At 39.2% G+C, this 19,816-nt stretch overlaps 1 protein-coding gene across 2 annotated transcripts; it reads left to right on the top strand.

Moving 5' to 3' along the window:
• The first annotated feature begins 9 nt into the window (after positions 1 to 9).
• On the top strand, positions 10 to 10,095 carry SDHD (succinate dehydrogenase complex subunit D). Of its 2 annotated transcripts, XM_012749593.3 has the most exons (4): positions 11 to 153; positions 3,906 to 4,022; positions 5,575 to 5,719; positions 9,122 to 10,095. In XM_012749593.3, exons 1-4 carry the CDS (start codon positions 102 to 104, stop codon positions 9,285 to 9,287), a joined length of 480 nt encoding a protein of 159 aa, XP_012605047.1. In that variant the 5' UTR covers positions 11 to 101; the 3' UTR covers positions 9,288 to 10,095. The 2 variants fall into 2 exon arrangements, with proteins under 2 accessions (XP_012605048.1, XP_012605047.1); XM_012749594.3 differs by lacking the exon at positions 5,575 to 5,719 and having other exon boundaries at positions 10 to 153.
• The last annotated feature ends 9,721 nt before the right edge of the window (positions 10,096 to 19,816 follow it).

The raw sequence follows: 19,816 nt of genomic DNA on the forward strand, positions 1-19,816 counted from the left end.
TTAGTGTTTTCCTCCCCCTGGTTTTATTTCTTCATCGGTTGTCGGAGTTATCGCGTAAGTGCTTCCGGGTTGATGCATGACCTTGAACCGTCTGAAGCAACATGGCGGTTCTTTGGAGGCTGAGTGTCCTCCGCGGTGTCCAAGGAGGCAGAGGTGAGGGATCTTGGCAGCCTGAGGTGCTTAGCGCAGCATCCAGCCGGGAAGGGGGTGGGGGTGAAGACTTGTCTGCCAGGTGATGAGACCTTTTAAGAAGGGAATCCCTTTCAGGTATCTGCCGAAATCACAGCAATGACCACCACTAACGGGCTCAAATGTTTACCAGAGCTCGTGTCTCCCTGCTGTGTACTGACGTGGTGATGGGGTAATCTGAAAGAGATCTCCCTCTGGAAGTTGCAGTTTTGTTGAGACTATTCCACATAGTTCTCTTCTCGCCGTTCACTATCCTTAGAATGCTCCCACCCTGAATCGGGACAAAGGGTTAAGAGTCTGAGCTCCGGTGCCTGGTCTTGCCCATTTCCCCTGGAATTGGTGGTTGAGTGTGAAGGTGAAGGGGGATCAGTTCGAAAATCATTTAACTGGGCATTTGTGTTACGGCGGGCACGGTGGTAAGGCTGTAATACAAATGTGAATAAACATTCACAGGGAAGTTCCTGCCCTCGAAGAGCTTTTGTTCTTATAAGTAAAAACACATGCAAGCATAATTTAACATAAAGCATAAACTGTTGTGCTGTACATAAATTGCTATGCAAGTACAGAGAAAGTATTTTTAACTGTGTTTTGAAAGGATTACCCTGTCTAGGTTCCTGAAGGAGGTGTGTCTGATTTAAGTCTTGAGGATAAAAAAGGCCAAGGAAAGAAGGGCCTTACGGTTAGAACTTCTGAATGACTAAAAGCAATAATGAAGACATAGAAACTGCATTATATGTGAGAAAACAAAACAAATTGGATATGATTCGAGCATGAAGATGAAAGTGAGATGAGTCTGGAAAGGTGAACTGGTACCAAATCACAGAAGAACTTGCCTTGTAAGGAGTGTGTATTTTATCTGTAAAGGGTAACCATTGATTGAAAGGTTTGACATAGATTTGCAGTTTACACTGACCACTTTGGTAACAATGTGGTAGATGGCTATGATGGGAGATGGGGCAAGCTAAGACAGAAGTCAGGGAGACAAGATAGGACACTGTTGTAAGTAGTTCAGGCAAGGTGGCGTCTTGAACTTGAAAAGTAGTACTACAAAGAAAAATTTTCTCAGGAAATGTTAAAGAGACATATCAATAGGATTTGAAAACTGAATTTAGGGGGAAAGTCCTTCATGACTTTCAGATTATGGAGTTCAATTAAAAATGCCTGGTCTATCATTAAATAAACTGGGGAACATACAAATGGGAAACAAGTTTGGACAAGAAGGTCAGTTGAAGGATGATTTCAGTTTTTGGCATAGTGTGGAGAGGCCTTGCAGGCAGTTTAACTTCTGAAGCTCTGAAGAGATATTAAGACTGGAGATTTGTGTGTCATCAGCATATAGGCAATAGGTGAAACCATGAGAGTGGAAGAAATGGCCTGGGGTGAGGAGAGGAATGGGCTCTCCTCCCTCCTTGGAAAATCAACATTTAAGAATGAATGCAGGGCCAGGCGCGGTGGCTCACGCCTGTAATCCTAGCACTTTGGGAGGCCGAGGCGGGCGGATTGCTCAAGGTCAGGAGTTCGAAACCAGCCTGAGCGAGACCCCGTCTCTACCAAAAATAGAAATAAATTAATTGACCAACTAAAAATATATATACAAAAACTTAGCTGGGCATGGTGGCGCATGCCTGTAGTCCCAGCTACTCGGGAGGCTGAGGCAGTAGGATCACTGAGCCCCGGAGATTGAGGTTGCTGTGAGCCAGGCTGACGCCATGGCACTCACTCTAGCCTGGGCAACAAAGTGAGACTCTGTCTCAAAAAAAAAAAAAAAAAGAATGAATGCAGCCTGACGCGGTGGCACGCGCCTGTAGTCCCAGCTACTCGGGAGGCTGAGATGGGAGGATCGCTTGAGCCCAGGAGTTCTGGGCTGTAGTGCGCTATGCGGATCGGGTGTCCGCACTAAGTTGGGCATCAATATGGTGACTCCCGGGAGCGAGGGACCATCTGGTTGCCTAAGGAGGGGTGAACCGGCCCAGGTCGGAAACGGAGCAGGTCAAAACTCCCGTGCTGATCAGTAGTGGGATTGCGCCTGTGAATAGCCACTGCACTCCAGCCTGGGCAACATAGCGAGACCCCGTCTCTTAAAAAAATAAAATAAAAAGAATGAATGCAGGAGAATACTGATACGAGATGGTCAGATAATCAGAAGGAGAACTAGAAGAGAGTTCTGTCAGAAAAAAGAAGGGAAGAGAGGCTACTAAAGCTAGGTAATGCTGAAAGACCTACTAAGATTAAAACTGAACAGTACCTGTTGGATGTGGCCACATAGAGATCACTGGTGACCTAAGTAAGGATACAAACAAGTCTTAGAGTTGATGAATGATTGGGAAGTAAGAAAGTAGAAATGATTTGGACAGTGCTTTAAAGAAGCAAGGTTGGAAAGGAAGGAAGGAAGACAACAGGGGAAAGAGTGCATGGGCATTAGTTAGAGGACATGAGATTAAGAGAAGCTTTGAATATATTATATCAGTTGAGGAAAAATGGCCAAAGAGAAGGAAGGAGAAATTAAAGGCACAGGAGAAAAAAATAATAATAAGTTACCTCCTTCCACCCCGAACCCCTCCTCTACATCTGAAGATAGTGACATTGTGGATTATCTCCACTGATTGCTCACAGTCAGTTACATACCAAACTCCTCGTTATACTGTTTACCCCCTTCTCCCTACACTTGACTAGTCAAAAGTAATGATAATAATAAAAAGAAATTACCTTTTTTTGATTACTTATAACATTCTGGGAATTGTGCCAAGCCTCTTGCATACATTATTTTATGCAATTTTCAACAGAGTAGTGGGAAGTATTTCCATTTTACAAATGAGGAAATTGAGGCTTAGAGAGCCTACTTAACTTAATTGCTCATCATCCCACAGCTAGTAAGATGTGTAGCTGGGTGCACTTAGGTCTGTCTATTTTGTAACTAAGAGGCAGGATCTAAAAGAGGACAGAAAGAGATGGATTCAAAAGTACAAGTGGAGATGGAAGAAGTTAATAGATGAACTTTTCCAAACTAGATTGAAGTCCTTGAGGGCAAAGAGTATGTCTTTTATCTCTCTTGTTCCAGTGCAGAGCACAATACTGAATGTAGGCCGGGCGGGGTGGCTCACGCCTGTAATTCTAGCACTCTGGGAGGCCGAGGCTGGAGGATCGCTCTCAAGGTTAGGAGTTTGAAACCAGCCTGAGTAAGAGTGAGACCCCGTCTCTACTAAAAATAGAAAGAAATTAATTGGCCAACTAACATATATATGTAGAAAAAATTAGCCGGGCATGGTGGCGCATGTCTGTAGTCCCAGCTACTCAGGAGGCTAAGGCAGAAGGATCGCTTGAGCCCAGGAGTTTGAGGTTGCTGTGAGCTAGGCTGACGCCATGGCACTCTAGCCCAGGCAACAGAGTGAGACTGTCTCAAAAAAAGAAAAAAAAAAAAAATACTGCATATAGTAAATATTTGTTGGGTGAATAAGTGGAAGGAGGAAAAATGCTACCATTTTTTTTAAAATTAAAAGTGAGGTTCTTTTACATAAGTGATTTATTGATTCTCCAGTCTTTTGATGGCTACTTAGTCTGACTTCACAGTAACACGGTGAAATATATGGTATTTTCATTTTGCAAATAAAATGTTACTCCTATTTAGGGTTAAGTGGCTTGCCTATGGACATTTAGAAAGTCTGTTAATCCTGTTAAAGAAGAGGTTCTTATGATCCCCCTAATGTTTCTTTCCTCAGCTCTGTTTCTCCAAACTCCAGTGGTAAGACCTGCTCTTGTCTCAGCATTTCTCCAGGACCAACCTGCCCCAGGATGGTGTGGAGCGCAGCACATACACCTGTCACCGATCCGCCATTGTATGTTCTCTCCATCACTGCTGCTTCCTGGGCTCTGGCCATCCTCACCTGGCCTAATTGTCATGCCTTTAACAGGACTTGCTTTTTGTTGGGGGGACTCTTGTGTCCAACTCTGTCAGATGAAGACCTAGTTAACGCCTTTTGGGCAGACAGTGCCAGCATGGTTGAATGATGCCATTTATATTTGTAGAGGACCTTGTGGCCCAAGTTTTTTTAAAAATGTTTATGTTTCTTAAAAAGAAAATATCTCTGTAAGAAGAGTCTGCTCAATATAATTCTGTTGCTCTTATTTATTTAGCTAATGGAGAGTAGCCAGATATGGGTAATTGAGAATAATGGATAATTTAAAAAGTCATGTCTTGTGGACTATATCATGTATGTTTATAGCTATAATTGACTTATTTTTTTAGGTTGATTTTAAACCATATGGCATTTCCTAGATAAATGCTGTTTAGATATTCTTAAAATTAGTCTTAGAAAATCTGTTGTTGAATAATGAGTTAACTATATTTCCATTTTTAAAGTCTGGAGAGATCATATGTTATAGAGATAAAGATTTCTTTTCATTCTTGAGTCAGCCACTTAGAAAGAGTTGCATTTGAGTTTTGAGAGATTAGGCAAGTATAGTTTTTTTATAACTTTTTTACCTTTGAAAAGTTTGTTTCTAGATTCTGTGGCTTACTTTAATTACATTTAGCAGAGCACTTTTAACTTGTGGTTCATAGGAAGTTGTATATATAGATTTTTATGTATGTACTCATGTACATTTTTCTGGGAATAAGCTACATCCTTTTATCAGATTTTCAAAAGGGGTCTGTAATCAAAAGAAGATAGAGCCTCTTGAAGAAATGTTTAAAGCTCAGATTGTTTTTTACTTGCTTAATAGAAGTTTTCACATCCATACTGTATTGGGTTATTTATAAATAATGGGGCAGAAGAAGGGCTATGATCCTCAAAGTTGACATTAGAACTTTTCTTCTCTTTGAATTATCTGGTTCAACTTTGTTTGGGGGGACAATATTCCATTATACCCAAAGATTAGAAGATGTAAGTTAATATGTAATATTTTAAAGGAATTCAGCAGGCATCAGTAACATACTCATAAGGTATCTATCCACCTCATTGAAGTCCAAGACTGGCTTAATCCTGCAAAAATATTTTGTCCATCTTGCCTATAAGCAAAGTGGATATGTCTTCTACTCAATATATATGCATTGAGATTTCCTTCTGCTAAAAGACTTCAAAGAAGGGAGGTAGCATCTCTCTCAATTACCTCTTTTTTTTCTTTTTTGGGAGGTAGCATCTCTCTCAATTACCTCTTTTTTTCTTTTTTTGAGACAGGGTCTTGCTGTGTTGTCCAGGCTGGTTCATTGACCTGTTTTTATACTTTATTCTCTTTATGCTCAGAGTTAAATCTTCTATATACTATTTGTCAGTTTGAATTACTTTTTGGCAAATGTTGAACATGAGAGATATGTTTTCCCCCCTCAACCCTTATGAATTTTTGAATTCATAAGGGTTTATGAATTCCTTTATGAATTCCTTTTTGTAGCTGCATCCAAGGCTGCATCTCTCCACTGGACTAGTGAGAGGGTTGTCAGTGTTTTGCTCCTGGGCCTGCTTCCAGCTGCTTATTTGAATCCTTGTTCTGCGATGGACTACTCCCTGGCTGCAGCCATTACTCTCCATAGTCACTGGCAAGTATAGCAACTCCTTCTGTATTATGTTTGCTTAGTTTGTATGCTGTGAGTTTGTCTCTGTATTGCATATGAGGGAGAAGTTGATTGAGATGTTTAAGATGTGTAGAAAACTTTAAAATATATGTAAAATATTTATATGCCTAGGTTGATACAGCCATCTGCCTATTTGATATCTTCATTTCCATATCTAATAGCATTTTGTTTTGTTTTATTTTGTTTTTTTGAGACAGAGTCTCACTTTGTTGCCCAGGCTAGAGTGAGTGCCATGGTCAGCCTAGCTCACAGCAACCTCAAACTCCTGGGCTCAAGCAATCCTACTGCCTCAGCCTCCCAAGTAGCTGGGACTACAGGCATGTGCCACCATGCCCGGCTAATTTTTTCTATATATGTATTAGTTGGCAAATTATCCCAACACAGTAGACCCAGTGATCCGCTAAAATGTTGAGTCAGAACAGTACATTCCCCTTCTCAAAACCTTTCTTTGTCTCCTCATGTTAAACTAAAGATCAGAATTCTCAGCATGGTCTGTGTACTCTATATGACCTAACCCCATTTCTTCCCTCATCTTTAACTGCTCTCTCTCTCATTCATACTGGCTTTCTTGAGATTCCTTGAACATGCCAGGGACACCCCAGGCCTCAGAGCTTTACTTGAACTGTTTCTTATGCTTGAAACTTTTTCTATTTACATATTTGGTTTATTCCTTCATCTTCTTCAGATCATGTTACCCTCTCAACAAAGCCTTCCCTAACCACTTACTCAAAATTACGATATCTGTCTCAACGTTCTTTATCTCTCTCTCTCTCTCTCTCTCTCTCTCTCTCTCTCTCTCTCTCTCTCTCTCTCTCCCCCTCCCCTGTTTTGTTTTTCTTAGTAATACTTACCACTTTCTAATGTATATTATTTTGCATATTATTTGTCATTCCCCCCCTCCCCTAAGAATGAAAGCACAAATATAGAATCAAATCTATGGCTTAACGAATTATTATGAAGGTAATATGACCACTACCCCTACTAGGAACCATTATAGAGACTTTTATAAGAATCATTTCCTTGTATTTTGTCATAGTTTTATCATTGAAATGTGTATCCCTAGATATAGTTCAGACTTGCCTCCTTAAAAAAAAGATATATGGGTTTTTTTGTTTTGTTTTGTTTTCTGTCTTTGTTTGCTGTTACATCTATTATGCCTAGAATAGTACCTGACACATAGCACTCAGTAAATATTTGCCGAATGAATGAATATCCAGCTTCTATTTATTTTGTCTGGTATATTTATAAGACTTTCTGAGTTAACGAACCTAAGGAGTGTAAATGGCAGATTAGGTTCCTTGAGTTGTTCCTTTTATGTTGTTTTGCAAGGAGAATACATTGTCATTACAGGGCTGGGGAAAGTGTTTTTGGATTGCTACAACTGGAAGAACTTTGAAGAGTATCTTAACCAGTCCTTTGATTTTACAGATGTGGAAACTAAACCTTGGAGAGGTTAAGTGACTTGTCAGAATCATTTTCTAGCTAGTATGAAAAGGGGTTTTAATTACCTAGTTTTCTAGGGCTGGTTATAAGAATTAGCCTTTTTACCAGATAGACTTTTCAAAGTAAAAGATTCTAGTTGCATGTTAAATATTAGATCATAACTATAATACGTAATATTTCTCTAATGTGTGATCCATCTTGAAGGAGTTGAGCTTCAGTTCCTGACCACCCAGTCTCTTTTAACCTGTGTTAATTCTCAGGCTTTTATCCCAACTGTTTAACATAAATTGTTATTACTAAGGTCACCAAATACCTTCATCTTTCCAAATTTAGTTGTTCTCTGTCCTCTGCTTACTTGAACTCTCAGCAGCCTTCAACTCAATTGATCATCCTCTCCTTAAGTCACTTTTCTTTGGCTTTCCAGATGCCATGGATGTCTCCTCTGCCAGATCCTTCTCCTCTTGTCTGACCTTTGAATGACAGTTTACAGGGTTCCGTCTTGGCCTTCTTAATTTCTCTATCTATACACTTTCCCTAGGTGAGCTCAGATCTGACCTCTTTTACTGAGCTGTAGGACTTGTATATCCAGTTGTCTAATTGACATATCCACTTGGGTGTTTGATAGTCATCCCAAATTTAACATTGCCCAAATCTTTTTTTTTTCCCCAAAATCTCTCTGGATTCCCCCTTAAAACCTCTTCCTCAATTAAAGATCACATATTGTCTGGTTTATGTGAAATGTCCAGAATAGGCAAATCCATGGAGACAGGAAGAAAATTAGTGATTTTCTACCCATTAGAATAGGCTAATGGGTAAAGGGTGTCTTTTTGGGGTGATAAAAATATTCTGGAATTAAACGGTGATGGTTACACAACTCCATGATTACTAAAACCCATTGGATTGTGCACTTAAAAGTGAACTTTAGACTGGGCTCAGTGGCTAACTACTATAATCCTAACACTCTGCAAGGCTGAGGTGGGCGGATTGCTCAAACTAAGGAGTTCAAGACCAGCCTCAGCAAGAGCAAGACTCCATCTCAGGAAAAATTAGCTGGGCGTGCTGGTGTGCACCTGTAGTGAATTTTATAGTATGTGAATTATATCTCAATAAAACTATTATAAAAAATAGTTAAATTAGGTCACTCCTTGCTTAGGGCCTTCTCTGCTTAAAACATTATCAGTGGTTTCCTATTGCATTTCAAATAAAATTCAGACTCTTCATCATGACCTTCAAGTCCCAGTGCAATCTGCCCATGCCTCCCTCTGACCTCTGCTTTACTCATGTGCTCCAGCCACACCAGCCTCCTTACTATTCATCAGAGATGCTGATGGAATAGTAATGTTTGGAATGTTCTTATTCAGGTCATTCTTTCTAAAATATTTCTTCATAATACATAAATATTTACTTTTCCTTTCTCATTCACGAGAATGTTTGTTTAAGGGCAGGCATGCTGTCTTATTTACTATACTCCCAACATTTATGACAGGTTCTGGTACATAATTTGCTTAGTAAATTCTTTTTGAATTAATAAACTATGTAGATCTTTTGCTTTAGTTAACAAAAAGATTTTATAAATAGAGTAGCGATTAGTTACTGTCTCTGATATAAATGACTCGGGAAAATTGAATCAGAAGAGTAGAAAGATGACTTTATTACATTATTAGGAAGCTCTTGATTCCTACATTTTGATTTATGATTCTTATTATGAGTTGGCTTTGGTTTAGCATCTCAAAGTATGAACTAATTCCACCTATAAAAATGGCTACACAGAATCCCCCAAGAATCGAACAATTATTAGAATGGCAAATAGGGACGCTGCATTTTGAACTTAACTGATTTTTTTTTTTTTTTGCAGCCAAGTCATCTGTATAGTTTGTAACTTCATTTGTGATTTTTCATTTGTGCTATTATTTTTTTCTTTAGGGGCCTTGGACAAGTTGTTACTGACTATATTCATGGGGATGCATCGCAGAAAGCTGCCAACGCAGGCCTTTTGGCACTTTCGGCTTTAACCTTTGCTGGGCTTTGTTATTTCAACTATCATGACGTGGGCATCTGCAAAGCTGTTGCCATGCTGTGGAAGCTCTGACCTTTTTTACTTAATACCTTAAGAATTGATTGTGTGCCTCTTTGCCTCTGCTTTGTCATGCCATTCAACTCATAATAAGGAGGAAATAGCAGCTAAGTCCATTGGTGGACGAATAATAACATGGTAATTTTCAAAATTTAATCTTTGAGGAAAAGATTTGAGAGGTATTGATTGTGTCCAAGAAGTTGTGAGACTGTGTTCTATATTCTGGTGAGTTAATGGAGTTGTCTTTCAACTTCTCACGAGACTCACAGTATAACTAAACATTATATATGAGCTTTTGCCTTTTAATTATCAATCTCTTAAAGAGAATTCAGCTTTATTACTATCAGTACATGAACAAACTTCTATATTTGTTCTGGGGATCATGGACAAAGGGAAAGACTGTTAATTCATGAATAAAGACTTTGCAGAAAAATAGATAGTGTTTAATTTTTGAAAACTTCCCTGTCTTGTTGATACCAGCTCCTGATGGTCACATACCCTAGGGAAACTTTAAAATTAGGTAATAGTGATATCTTACATTATGAATTTCTAAATCCTAGGAAGAAAAGCTTAGAGAGCTTCTAAATATAGAAAATTCCATTTAAAGACTAGGTCCCCCTTGTAGATGCATCAAAATATTACAAATTCTAAACTGACACTTAATCCTCTAATGCGTTTTACTTGTTCTAAAATAATCTGTCCACAAATATAAAACTATAAGTAATAAATTGTTATTTTACCACTGTGGAGATCTAATGTGAAAATGTATTCTATGAAAAGAAATTTAAAAAAATGTTGTGTAATAAAAATATATTCTACTCTTTATGTATTAGATGTCCCTGGTTTTATTAATTAGAACTATGTGTCTGTTGCATCTATGGCACTAAAACAGAACTGAGTATTTAAATTTCCTTCTAGGTCTTAGCAATTAGGTAAATCAGACACAAAGTACTGTAATATAAAAAGGACTTACATGTAATAGGCACAAATATATTAAGTATAAGTAGTTTGGTATGAGTAGACTATTAAGATTTATTAATAGGAATTAAAACTATGCCCAGATTATCATGTTCTGTGAATACCAGCCTTTGGAATTCAAATTATATTCTGTGTACATTTCGTCTCATCTAAGAGTTGAGTGTAAGACATAAGGGTTTTCTCTAGCAATATAGAGTAATTGGTATTTAGCACATTTCACTCACCCAGGACCTTACTGGGCAGAGGAGGCTAACAAAGGGTAGCTAGCTAGAAGCTAGTCTGTCATGAATGTCTGCGTAGTAGGGGTTAAAGACAAGCTGTCCTTAATGTGCCTGTGGACTTGTAGGAGATTCAGATGTGCATTAAGGGTTTAGGTAGAGATGATTAATTCTCTTTTGGGGTAGGTAAAAGGTTTCAAATGGCAGTGGCTCACCTGTGGGTGGTGGTGGTGAAACCAGTCCTCCCTGGCAGGAAAGAATACTTTATTACTGACATTGTTTAGAATTTCTGGTGCTTGATGATGATAAAAAGCAGGTTGGCTTTTAGTCACTTCTATTATTTTTAAATTCTCTATAGATGATGGACTCCCCCATATCCCTACCCCACTCCTTAGTGTCATTCCTCCCTTCCTCCAGCCCCCAGTATACCACTGCTGTTTCATGGAGTTTAAAGTCAAAATGGGGAGAGCAGAGACTCTGGATAATAGGGGAATCCTGTAGCCACCAGTACTATGAGATCCTAGTTTGGATCTGGAAGGATGTCTAGTGCTAGTGTTTCATTAGATGGTGAATGGAGAGGTTCAAGTAGAGGATGGCGAGGTACTGGCTTGCCCTTGGTCACACTTGGTTTGGTAATTAGTATGGAGCTGAGCTGTCTCTGGGAAATCAGTCAGTTGCTGTGAACTGCTGGAGCAGCAGAGAAAATGAGGGAAGGGCTAACAGGAGTAGGAGATCTCTGAGGGTAAGCAGATCAGACTGCTTTAGAAAGAATTTAGGTGACATTAGGCAGGTTGACAAGCTAGAGGCAAAAGGACATGCAAGGGGATAGAAGTAGAGGAAAGGGCCTAAACTTTGACAGTGGTAGTGGAAGTAGGAATTAATTTCAGAAGGTATTGTAGCAGTGAAAAACATTCCATTCTTCATTTGAAAGACACTAAGTACCTCATGTCATTGGCACTGTGCCAGGTACTGTGGATAAAGAGAAAATTTTATCTGCCCTTTAAAGGAATTCATAGTCTAATTGTGGCAACAGATAAATCATTGCAATACAGTGTGATAAGTGTAATAATAGTGAAGCACATTATTATGCAGTAATATAACAAAAGGTACAGTAAGAATTTGCAAGTTTCCTGGAAGAGAAGATTCTTGAAAGATAAGGAGCTGACAATGGCCAAGAAAGCTGGGGTGAGGTGTAAGATTTCCTGGAAGATGGTAGACCAAGCAGAAGATTACATGTAATTCAGCTGGGCGTGGTGGCTCATCCTTGTAATCCTAGCACTTGGTAGGCCAAGGTAAGAGGATTGCTTGAGGTCCGGAGTTTGAGAAGATTGTAATTTGGTATGACTGTAGCAGAAAGGGACTGTTTGTAGAGAACCTTTTATGCTACGGTAAGTAATTGAGACTTTGTCTTGCTGGCAGTAAGGAATCACTGAAGACTGTTAATTATGCAAATGACATGGTCAGATTTTTATTTTAAGTAGGTTATGCCGGCAGCTGGGTAAACTATGGATTTGAGGGAGGTAAGCATGGAAACGGAGATTATTTCAGTGGCTCAGAAAAGAAACGATGAGTTCTGAAGGCAGTAGTAGCCAGAATGAAGGAGAGTGCAAACTCTAGAGATGTTTAGAACTTAGAATTAATGAGTTATACCAGGTGTGAAATATTTAGTGAGGAAGGAGTCTATGCTCAGTTTTTTTTTTTTTTTGTCATAATTAGATGGATGAGAAGTGGTATCATAGAGAAAATTTTTGAAGGAAAATGAGATATGGTAGTGGAGGGATAGATAACTACTAAAGTTTTGAATTTGTGAGATCCAGTAATAGATAGAATTTGTAGATTTCTATTTCTGGCAATATGGAAGACTGAATTTCAGAAAATATTTTGATATGAAGCCTGTAAGAATGTTAAACAGGAACACTTTTTTTTTTTTTTTTTTTTTTTTTGAGACAGACCCTCACTGTGTTGACCGGGCTAGAGTGCCATGGCATCAGCATAGCTCACAGCAACCACTAACTCCTGGGCTCAAGCGATCCTTCTGTCTCAGCCTCCCGAGTAGCTGGGACTACAGGCATGTGCCACCATGCCCAGCTAAACAAGAACACCTTTAAAAACATATTGAGTTTGCAAAAGAAAATCCTCCTGAAGCCAGAACAAAATGAGCATGCATTGAGGGAGGTAAGCAGATGCTGAGGGAATTTGCCCCGGGAGCATCTACCAATCCTAGGTGGCCTAGAGTTCTGGCCTTAAAAAGGTGATGGAAAGCTTTGGGCTCAAATCAGGGAGTTAGAGTGATGACTCCCTAAAACTACAAAGAGTTTTATCTCAGAGAAAGGGTAAATTAGAAAAAGTAATTTATACCTGAAAAATCAGAGTGCAGAGAAACTTACCTGTCTTGCCTTGGTTCTGGTTGGAGGAAAGAAAGTCTCTGAAGGCCAGTCCTTATGCCATGTTGGGGCCTGAGTTCCTATTACCTGTATGCCTAAAAAGATGACATGATGTGAATTTAACATTTACCTAAGTTGGTAGGACCTGACAGAAGTAAACACAAATCCTCCCTTTAAGGTGTCCCTAATACAAGCCTCAAAAATCCCCACAAAGTTCCAGCGAACATGAACTTCCAGTAAAAAATCACAGTGTAGGTACACCCTGAATGACAGCACAAATAACAAGTGGAACCATACCCACAAAGAATTCAGACCCTGGAATTTTGAGATACAGATCATAAAGAGAAAATGAGATCTAAGTCTAAATATAAATCAGTTATCAAAAGGTCTTTAGAGACAATGGTCTATACCTGGCATTATCTTCTCAGTCCATAGAAGCTTGGAAAGTGGATGTCTACTTAGAAAAGTTGTTAGTTTCTCTGGAGACTTAGGAGTGTCAGGGTCAGTTCTCAGTGGGACTGGATATCCAGGTTCTAGGATCCTAAGCAAGTTTACACTACACTGGGAAGCAGGTATGGATACCAAGGCTGTCAGCCTGGAGCTTAAGAACTGTATATAAGGTTAAAATGCCCAAAATGTTCATTTCCAGTGTGCTTCTAAGGCTAACATTTATTGGTGTGTCTTCTAATAAATCTAGTCTCCCAGTTGTATATTATACTGGTGATGAGGGGAATCACAATATATCTGATGATATCCCTTTAAGAAATATAGTTGGCCATAAGACCATGTATATGAAACTCATTTTTGAAAAAAATACAAGAAGATTGCTACATACCAAGAATGAGTCAAACCCAACCTCATGGATGAGTCAAGCCCAACCTCATGGAGTCTTCCTATAATAGTTGAATATCAGTGCTTATGAAGATTTTAAGAAGTAAATTGCAATATCTTTAGGCCTAAGGTATAAAACTTTTAAAACTAAGGGGGGAAAAGCTCTAGTCTATCAGAAAGTTATAAGCTATTATTAAAAAGTATTTAAAGGATTATGATTTGGTTAACTGAATTAAATCTATTTGTAAATGTTCAGATGGTCTTTGGGCATTTCTTCATGTATTTATTTCTGCAGTATGATTATTAAAATGAGTAATATTTTGTTACCTGTTGAGTCTCTTATGTAAACATTTTTTGACTAATATTTTATAAAATTTGGACCAATTTATCCCTGTAATTTGGGTTATTTTTATTAAAAAAAAGTTTTTTGAGACAGTATCTCACTCTGTTGCCTGGGCTGGAGTATAGTGGCATGTTCATAGCTCACTGCCACTTTAAACACCTGGGCTCAAGCAATCCTCCTGCATCAGCCTCCTAAGTAGCTCCTATAAGTGCATGCCATGACACCTGGCCAATTTTTCTATTTTTTGTAGAGATGGGGTCTTGCTCAGGCTGATCTTGAACTTAAGTAATCCTCCTGCATTGGCCTCCCAAAGTGCTAGGATTATAGGCGTAAGCCACCACATTCAGAAACTCCTCATTTCTTAAAAAAGCTTCCAGTTGTGTGTATTGTCACTTTAAAACAAGGTGTTTTCTTGGGCAGAAAGCATTATTAAAGATAGAATCATTACATTATGATAAAGTTCAAAATTCACTGATATGTTACAACTATCCTGAACCTGTGTGCACCTGTTATTCATAGCCTCAAAATTTCTAAAACAAAAATTAACAAAATTCCAAAAGAAAGTGTGGAAAGTGTCAAGTGTGTTTCAGAGATAGATTAATTAGACAAAAATGAATAATGACTTAGAAGATTTAAACAATAAAATTAACAAGCTTATTTAGTAGCGATACATAGAACTTTGAACCCAGCCATTAGAGAATATATATTCTTTTCAAGAAAATTTCTGGCCATATATAGAGAGACTACCAAAAAGCTTCAACAAATACTGAAGAATGATAATATAATACAAAATGACTTGAGAAGGGGCTTTAAGATGGCTGGCTAGATGCATCTGGTACCCTCCTCTTCCATAAAGAAGAACCAAAATAGCAAGTACACGATCACAGTTTCAATAGATCATCTAAGAGAGCACTGGAATTCAACAGAGAAGTGATAGGAAACACTGAAAGCAAGGAAGGAGAGGGACGAGAGGCAGCCTGCTCAGCTGGGATCGGCTGGGAGCCTGAAGAAGCTCCTTAATATGGTGAAAGGATAAGTGAGCAACCTCCAACAGTTCACATTCCCACCACGGACACCTGCAATCTTAGCCATGGGACAGTTCCTCGACCCTCATGGGACCTGAGATTAACATAGGGACCTTCCTGGAGACCAAGCAACAGCACTGCTCCAGGGAGGGAGCTCACATTGAGTCCCTCAAACCCCCATGTCCTAAGCGGCTACAGTACTGTGCCATTTTTAGAGCTCAGCCTCCACCAGAACTGTGTTCTGCTCTGGGGCCCAACATCCCCTGCATCTCCTTGTCCCCAGGGCCCCAATGACATTCCCTCCCTGCAACCACTGCTGCCAGGGCTGAGTGTGGAGCAATTGACAGCAACCTTGCCCCCAAGCCCCCAGCAGAGGGGAAGCTGTGCATTTTCACATGCCCTGAGGACAAATTCCACTGTCCACAATGCTGTGGGGTGCTGCAGAGCTGACATAGGAGTGAAGTGAGCACTCCCCAGCCACCTGCCTAGGGCTGCTCTCAATGAAAACAACCCCACCCTCCCCAGTAGCACCACATCTGGATCTGTCTGTCCTGCAAGCACCACCTACTGGCAGGAGATTCAATCATACAGGGCTTGGCTGACTCTTACCCACAAGTACCACCTACTGACCTGGAGATTAAACTGGATACCTGAATATAATTCACACTGTTAAGAAATCCACAGGGTTGGGGAAAGAGAAACATTTCAAATACCTCCATCTTCCCTCCTTGACAAGAGGCAGGGAATCTACCCACACCTATAGTATACCACCACTACAGTCTACAAATAACCAGCAATTAGGAAAACCCCCACACCAAGGCTATCTGTAACCAAGGTATTCATTCAGAACCTAGGTCCCCCTGAAAGTACCCACAAGCAAAGCCAAAGTTCCTTACCCATCATAGGCTGCTGTCAAACCTTTAAGAAGGAGGGGGAAAAGCCCCATTTAAACAAAAGATGATTCAAAAACAAGAAGTAACAGCTGCTCCAGCTGAAAAAGAATTTAAATCACAGTGAAAGGACTCCCCCTACTGCTAAAAGCATCACACTAGCTCTTTGGCAATGGATCTCAAGCAAAATAAAAATACTGAAATGACAGATAAAGAATTCCATATATGGATTATAAGGAAGCTTAATGAGACCCAAGAGAAAAATGGAAAACCAACTCAGAGAAACCAGAAAAGGGCTGGCTTTATAAAAACAACAACAACAACAAAGAAACCAGAAAACCAGAAAAGTAATTTAGGAAATGAATAAAAAATTTACTAAAGAGATAGATGTATTATTAAAAAAACAAACAGAACTTCAGGAAATGAAAGATTCATTTAGGGAAATTCAAAACACAGTGGAAAGTTTTAAGAATAGAATAGACTAAGCAGAAAAAAGAATTGCAGAGTTTGAAGACAATTCTTTCCAATTAACCCAGGCAGTCAAAAATAAAGAACAAAGAATCACGAGAAACAAAGTTTCCAGGAAATATGAGATTATGTAAAGTACCCAAATAAAGAATCATAGATATCCATGAGGGAGAAGAAAAAGCAAAAGGTCTGGAAAACCTATTTGAGGGAATAATTGAATTTAAACATCCAGATACAAGAAGCTCAATGAACATCTGGAAGATTCATTGCAAAAAGGACATCGCCAAGGTGCATAGTCATGAGCCTGGCCAAAAGTCAACATGATGGAGGAATTCTTATAAGCTGGGAGGCAAAAACATCAAATAGCTTACAAAGGTAAACCCATCAAACTTACTGCAGAATTCTCAATAGAAACCTTACAAGCCACAAGGGATTGGGATCCTATCCTTAGCCAGAATAACAGAATAACTGTCAGCCAAGAATTTTGTATTTTGCAAAACTAAGTTTCGTAAATGAAAGAGAAATAGTGTTTTTTCCAGACAAACGCTAAATGAATTTACCACTACTAGATCCGCCCTACAAGAGATGTTCAAAAGTCTTAAAAAGTCTAAAAGAACAGTTGGTAGTCACCAGCATAAAAACACCCAAAAGGAAAAACTCACAGTTTTTATAAAACAGTAACACAAGGGAGAATACAAAGCAACTGGTGACCAACATGATGACGAGAAGAGTATCTCATTTATTGATATTAACATTAATTGTAAATGGCCTAAATGCTTCATGTAAACGACATAGATTGGCAGAGGATTTTTGAAAAACACAACTCAAATATCTGCTGTCTCCAAGAAACCCATTTAACTCAAAGATTCTCAGAGACTCAAGGTAAAGGGGTGGAAAAAATATTCCTGGTAAGTGGAAATCAAAAGTGAGCAGGAATAGCTATTATCATATTAGATAAAACAGACTTTAAATCAATAATAGTAAAAAAAAAAAAAAGGCAAAGGGATCCATTTAACAAGAAGATATAACAATCCTAAATATATGCACCTAACACCAGAGCCCCCAGATTCATAGAACAAATACTACTAGGCCTAAGGAAAGAAAGAAATGACAACAAAATATAACAGTAGTGGCGGACTTCAGTGCTCCACTGACATAACTAGATAGATCATTGAAGCAGAAAATCAACAAAGAAATACTGAACTTAAATGAGACACTAGAACAAATGGACCTAACAGACATTTATGGAACGTTCTGCCCCCAAACTGCAGAGTATACATTCTTCTTATCAGCAAGAGACATTTTTCAAAAGAAAAGAAACAAAAATGGTCAACAAACATGAAAAATGCTCAGTATCACTAATCATTACAGAAATGCAAATTAAAACCACAATGAGACACCACCTTACCCCTATCAGATTGGCCATTTTTTTTTTTTTTTGAGACAGAGTCTCACTCTTTGCTCCAGGTAGAGTGCCATGGCATCAGCCTAGCTCATAGCAACCTCAAACTCCTGGGCTCAAGCAATCCTGCTGCCTCAGCCTCCTAAGTAGCTGGGACTACAGGTATGTGCCACCATGCCCGGCTAATTGTTTCTATATATTTTTAGTTTGCCAATTAATTTATTTCTATTTATAGTAGAGACGGGGTCTCGCCCTTGCTCAGGTTGGTTTTGAACTCCTGACCTTGAGCTATCCTCCCGCCTCAGCCTCCCAGAGTGCTAGGATTACAGGCGTGTGCCACCACTCCCAGTCTGATTGGCCATTATTAAAAAGTTTAAAAAAAAAAGATGCTGGTGCAGATGCAGTGAAAAGGGAATTCTTATACACTGTTGATGAGAATGTAAAATAGTACAACCTCTATGAAAAACAGTATGGAGATTTCTCAAGGACCTAAAAGTAGATCTACTATTTGATGCAGCAATCCCACTACTGGGGATCTACCAAAGGAAAAGAAGTCATTTTATAAAAAACACACCAGTACCCATTTGTTTATTGCAGCACAATTCACAATCTCAAAGATATGAAACCAACCTAAGGTTCCATTGATGAGTGAATAAAGAAAATGTGCTATCTATATACCATGGAATACTATTCAGCCATAACACTCAGAATGAAATAATGTCTTTTGCAGCAACTTGGAACTGGAGGCCATTATTCTAAGTGAAGTAGCCTTGAAACAAAAAACCAAATACGTGTTACCCCAAAAATAAGACGGGGTCTTATATTTATTTTTCCTCAAGAAGACACCTTAGGTCTTATTTTCAGGGAATGTGTTATTTTTTTAAGTATGGTACAACAATCTACATTTATTCAAATATAGTTAAGTCATCTTCTTCTGAAATATCATCATAACTCTCCAAACCCCCAATTCCATCCTGAATTTCTTGCAACTCGATTTCCTTTAGAACCATTGGCCCCAATCTCTCATGTGGAGCAATAGAGCTCTCATGAGGCAGATGAGAAGGGCTGCTTGTCTTCTTACTGCTCCAAAATGCATGGGTTGTGCAGATATGCTGCGTATCCACGCCCATCACTGGGTCTTATTTTCAGGGTAGGGCTTATGTTGCACAAATGCTTAGAAATCCTGGTAGGGCTTATTTTATGGGTAGGTCTTATTTTCGGGGAAACACAGTACTGTTATGTTCTCACTTATAAGTGGGAGCTATGTAATGGGTCATTCAGAGTGACTTAATGGACACTGGAGACTCGGAAGGGGGAAGGTGGGAGGGGAGTACAGGATGCAAATTTACCTATTGGGTACAATGTATACTATTCAGGTGACAGGTAAATGATTCATCCATGTAACAAAAAACACTTGTACCCTCTGAATCTATTTAAATTAAAAAAGATTGATGTACATAATTTTTAATAGCAATAGAGGCCGGGCGCGGTGGCTCACGCCTGTAATCCTAGCACTCTGGGAGGCCAAGGTGGGAGGATTGCTCGAGGTCAGGAGTTGGAAACCAGCCTGAGCAAGAGTGAGACCCCGTCTCTACTATAAATAGAAAGAAATTAATTGACCAACTAATATATATAGAAAAAATTAGCCAGGCATGGTGGCGCACGCCTGTAGTCCCAGCTCCTCAGGAGGCTGAGGCAGCAGGATCACTTGAGCCAGGAGTTTGAGGTTGCTGTGAGCTAGGCTGACGCCATGGCACTCACTCTAGCCTGCGCAACAAAGCGAGACTCTGTTTCAAAAAAAAAAAAAAAATAGCAATAGAGTACTCCATATTGTATTTTTGGCCACCCAAAAGTCAAAAATACAGCCCCGTTCTCCCTTGTTAATGCTCATTGTAGAGGCTGAAAACAGTAGACATTCTTTTTTCTAAACCTCCCTTGCAGCAAGAAGTGGCTGTATGTGCCAGTTCTGATTAAGGAACGGTAAAGAGAAGTCTGCAGAGAACTC

Source organism: Microcebus murinus, chromosome 4, assembly GCF_040939455.1.
Source record: "Microcebus murinus isolate Inina chromosome 4, M.murinus_Inina_mat1.0, whole genome shotgun sequence".
Lineage (NCBI taxonomy): Eukaryota > Metazoa > Chordata > Mammalia > Primates > Cheirogaleidae > Microcebus > Microcebus murinus.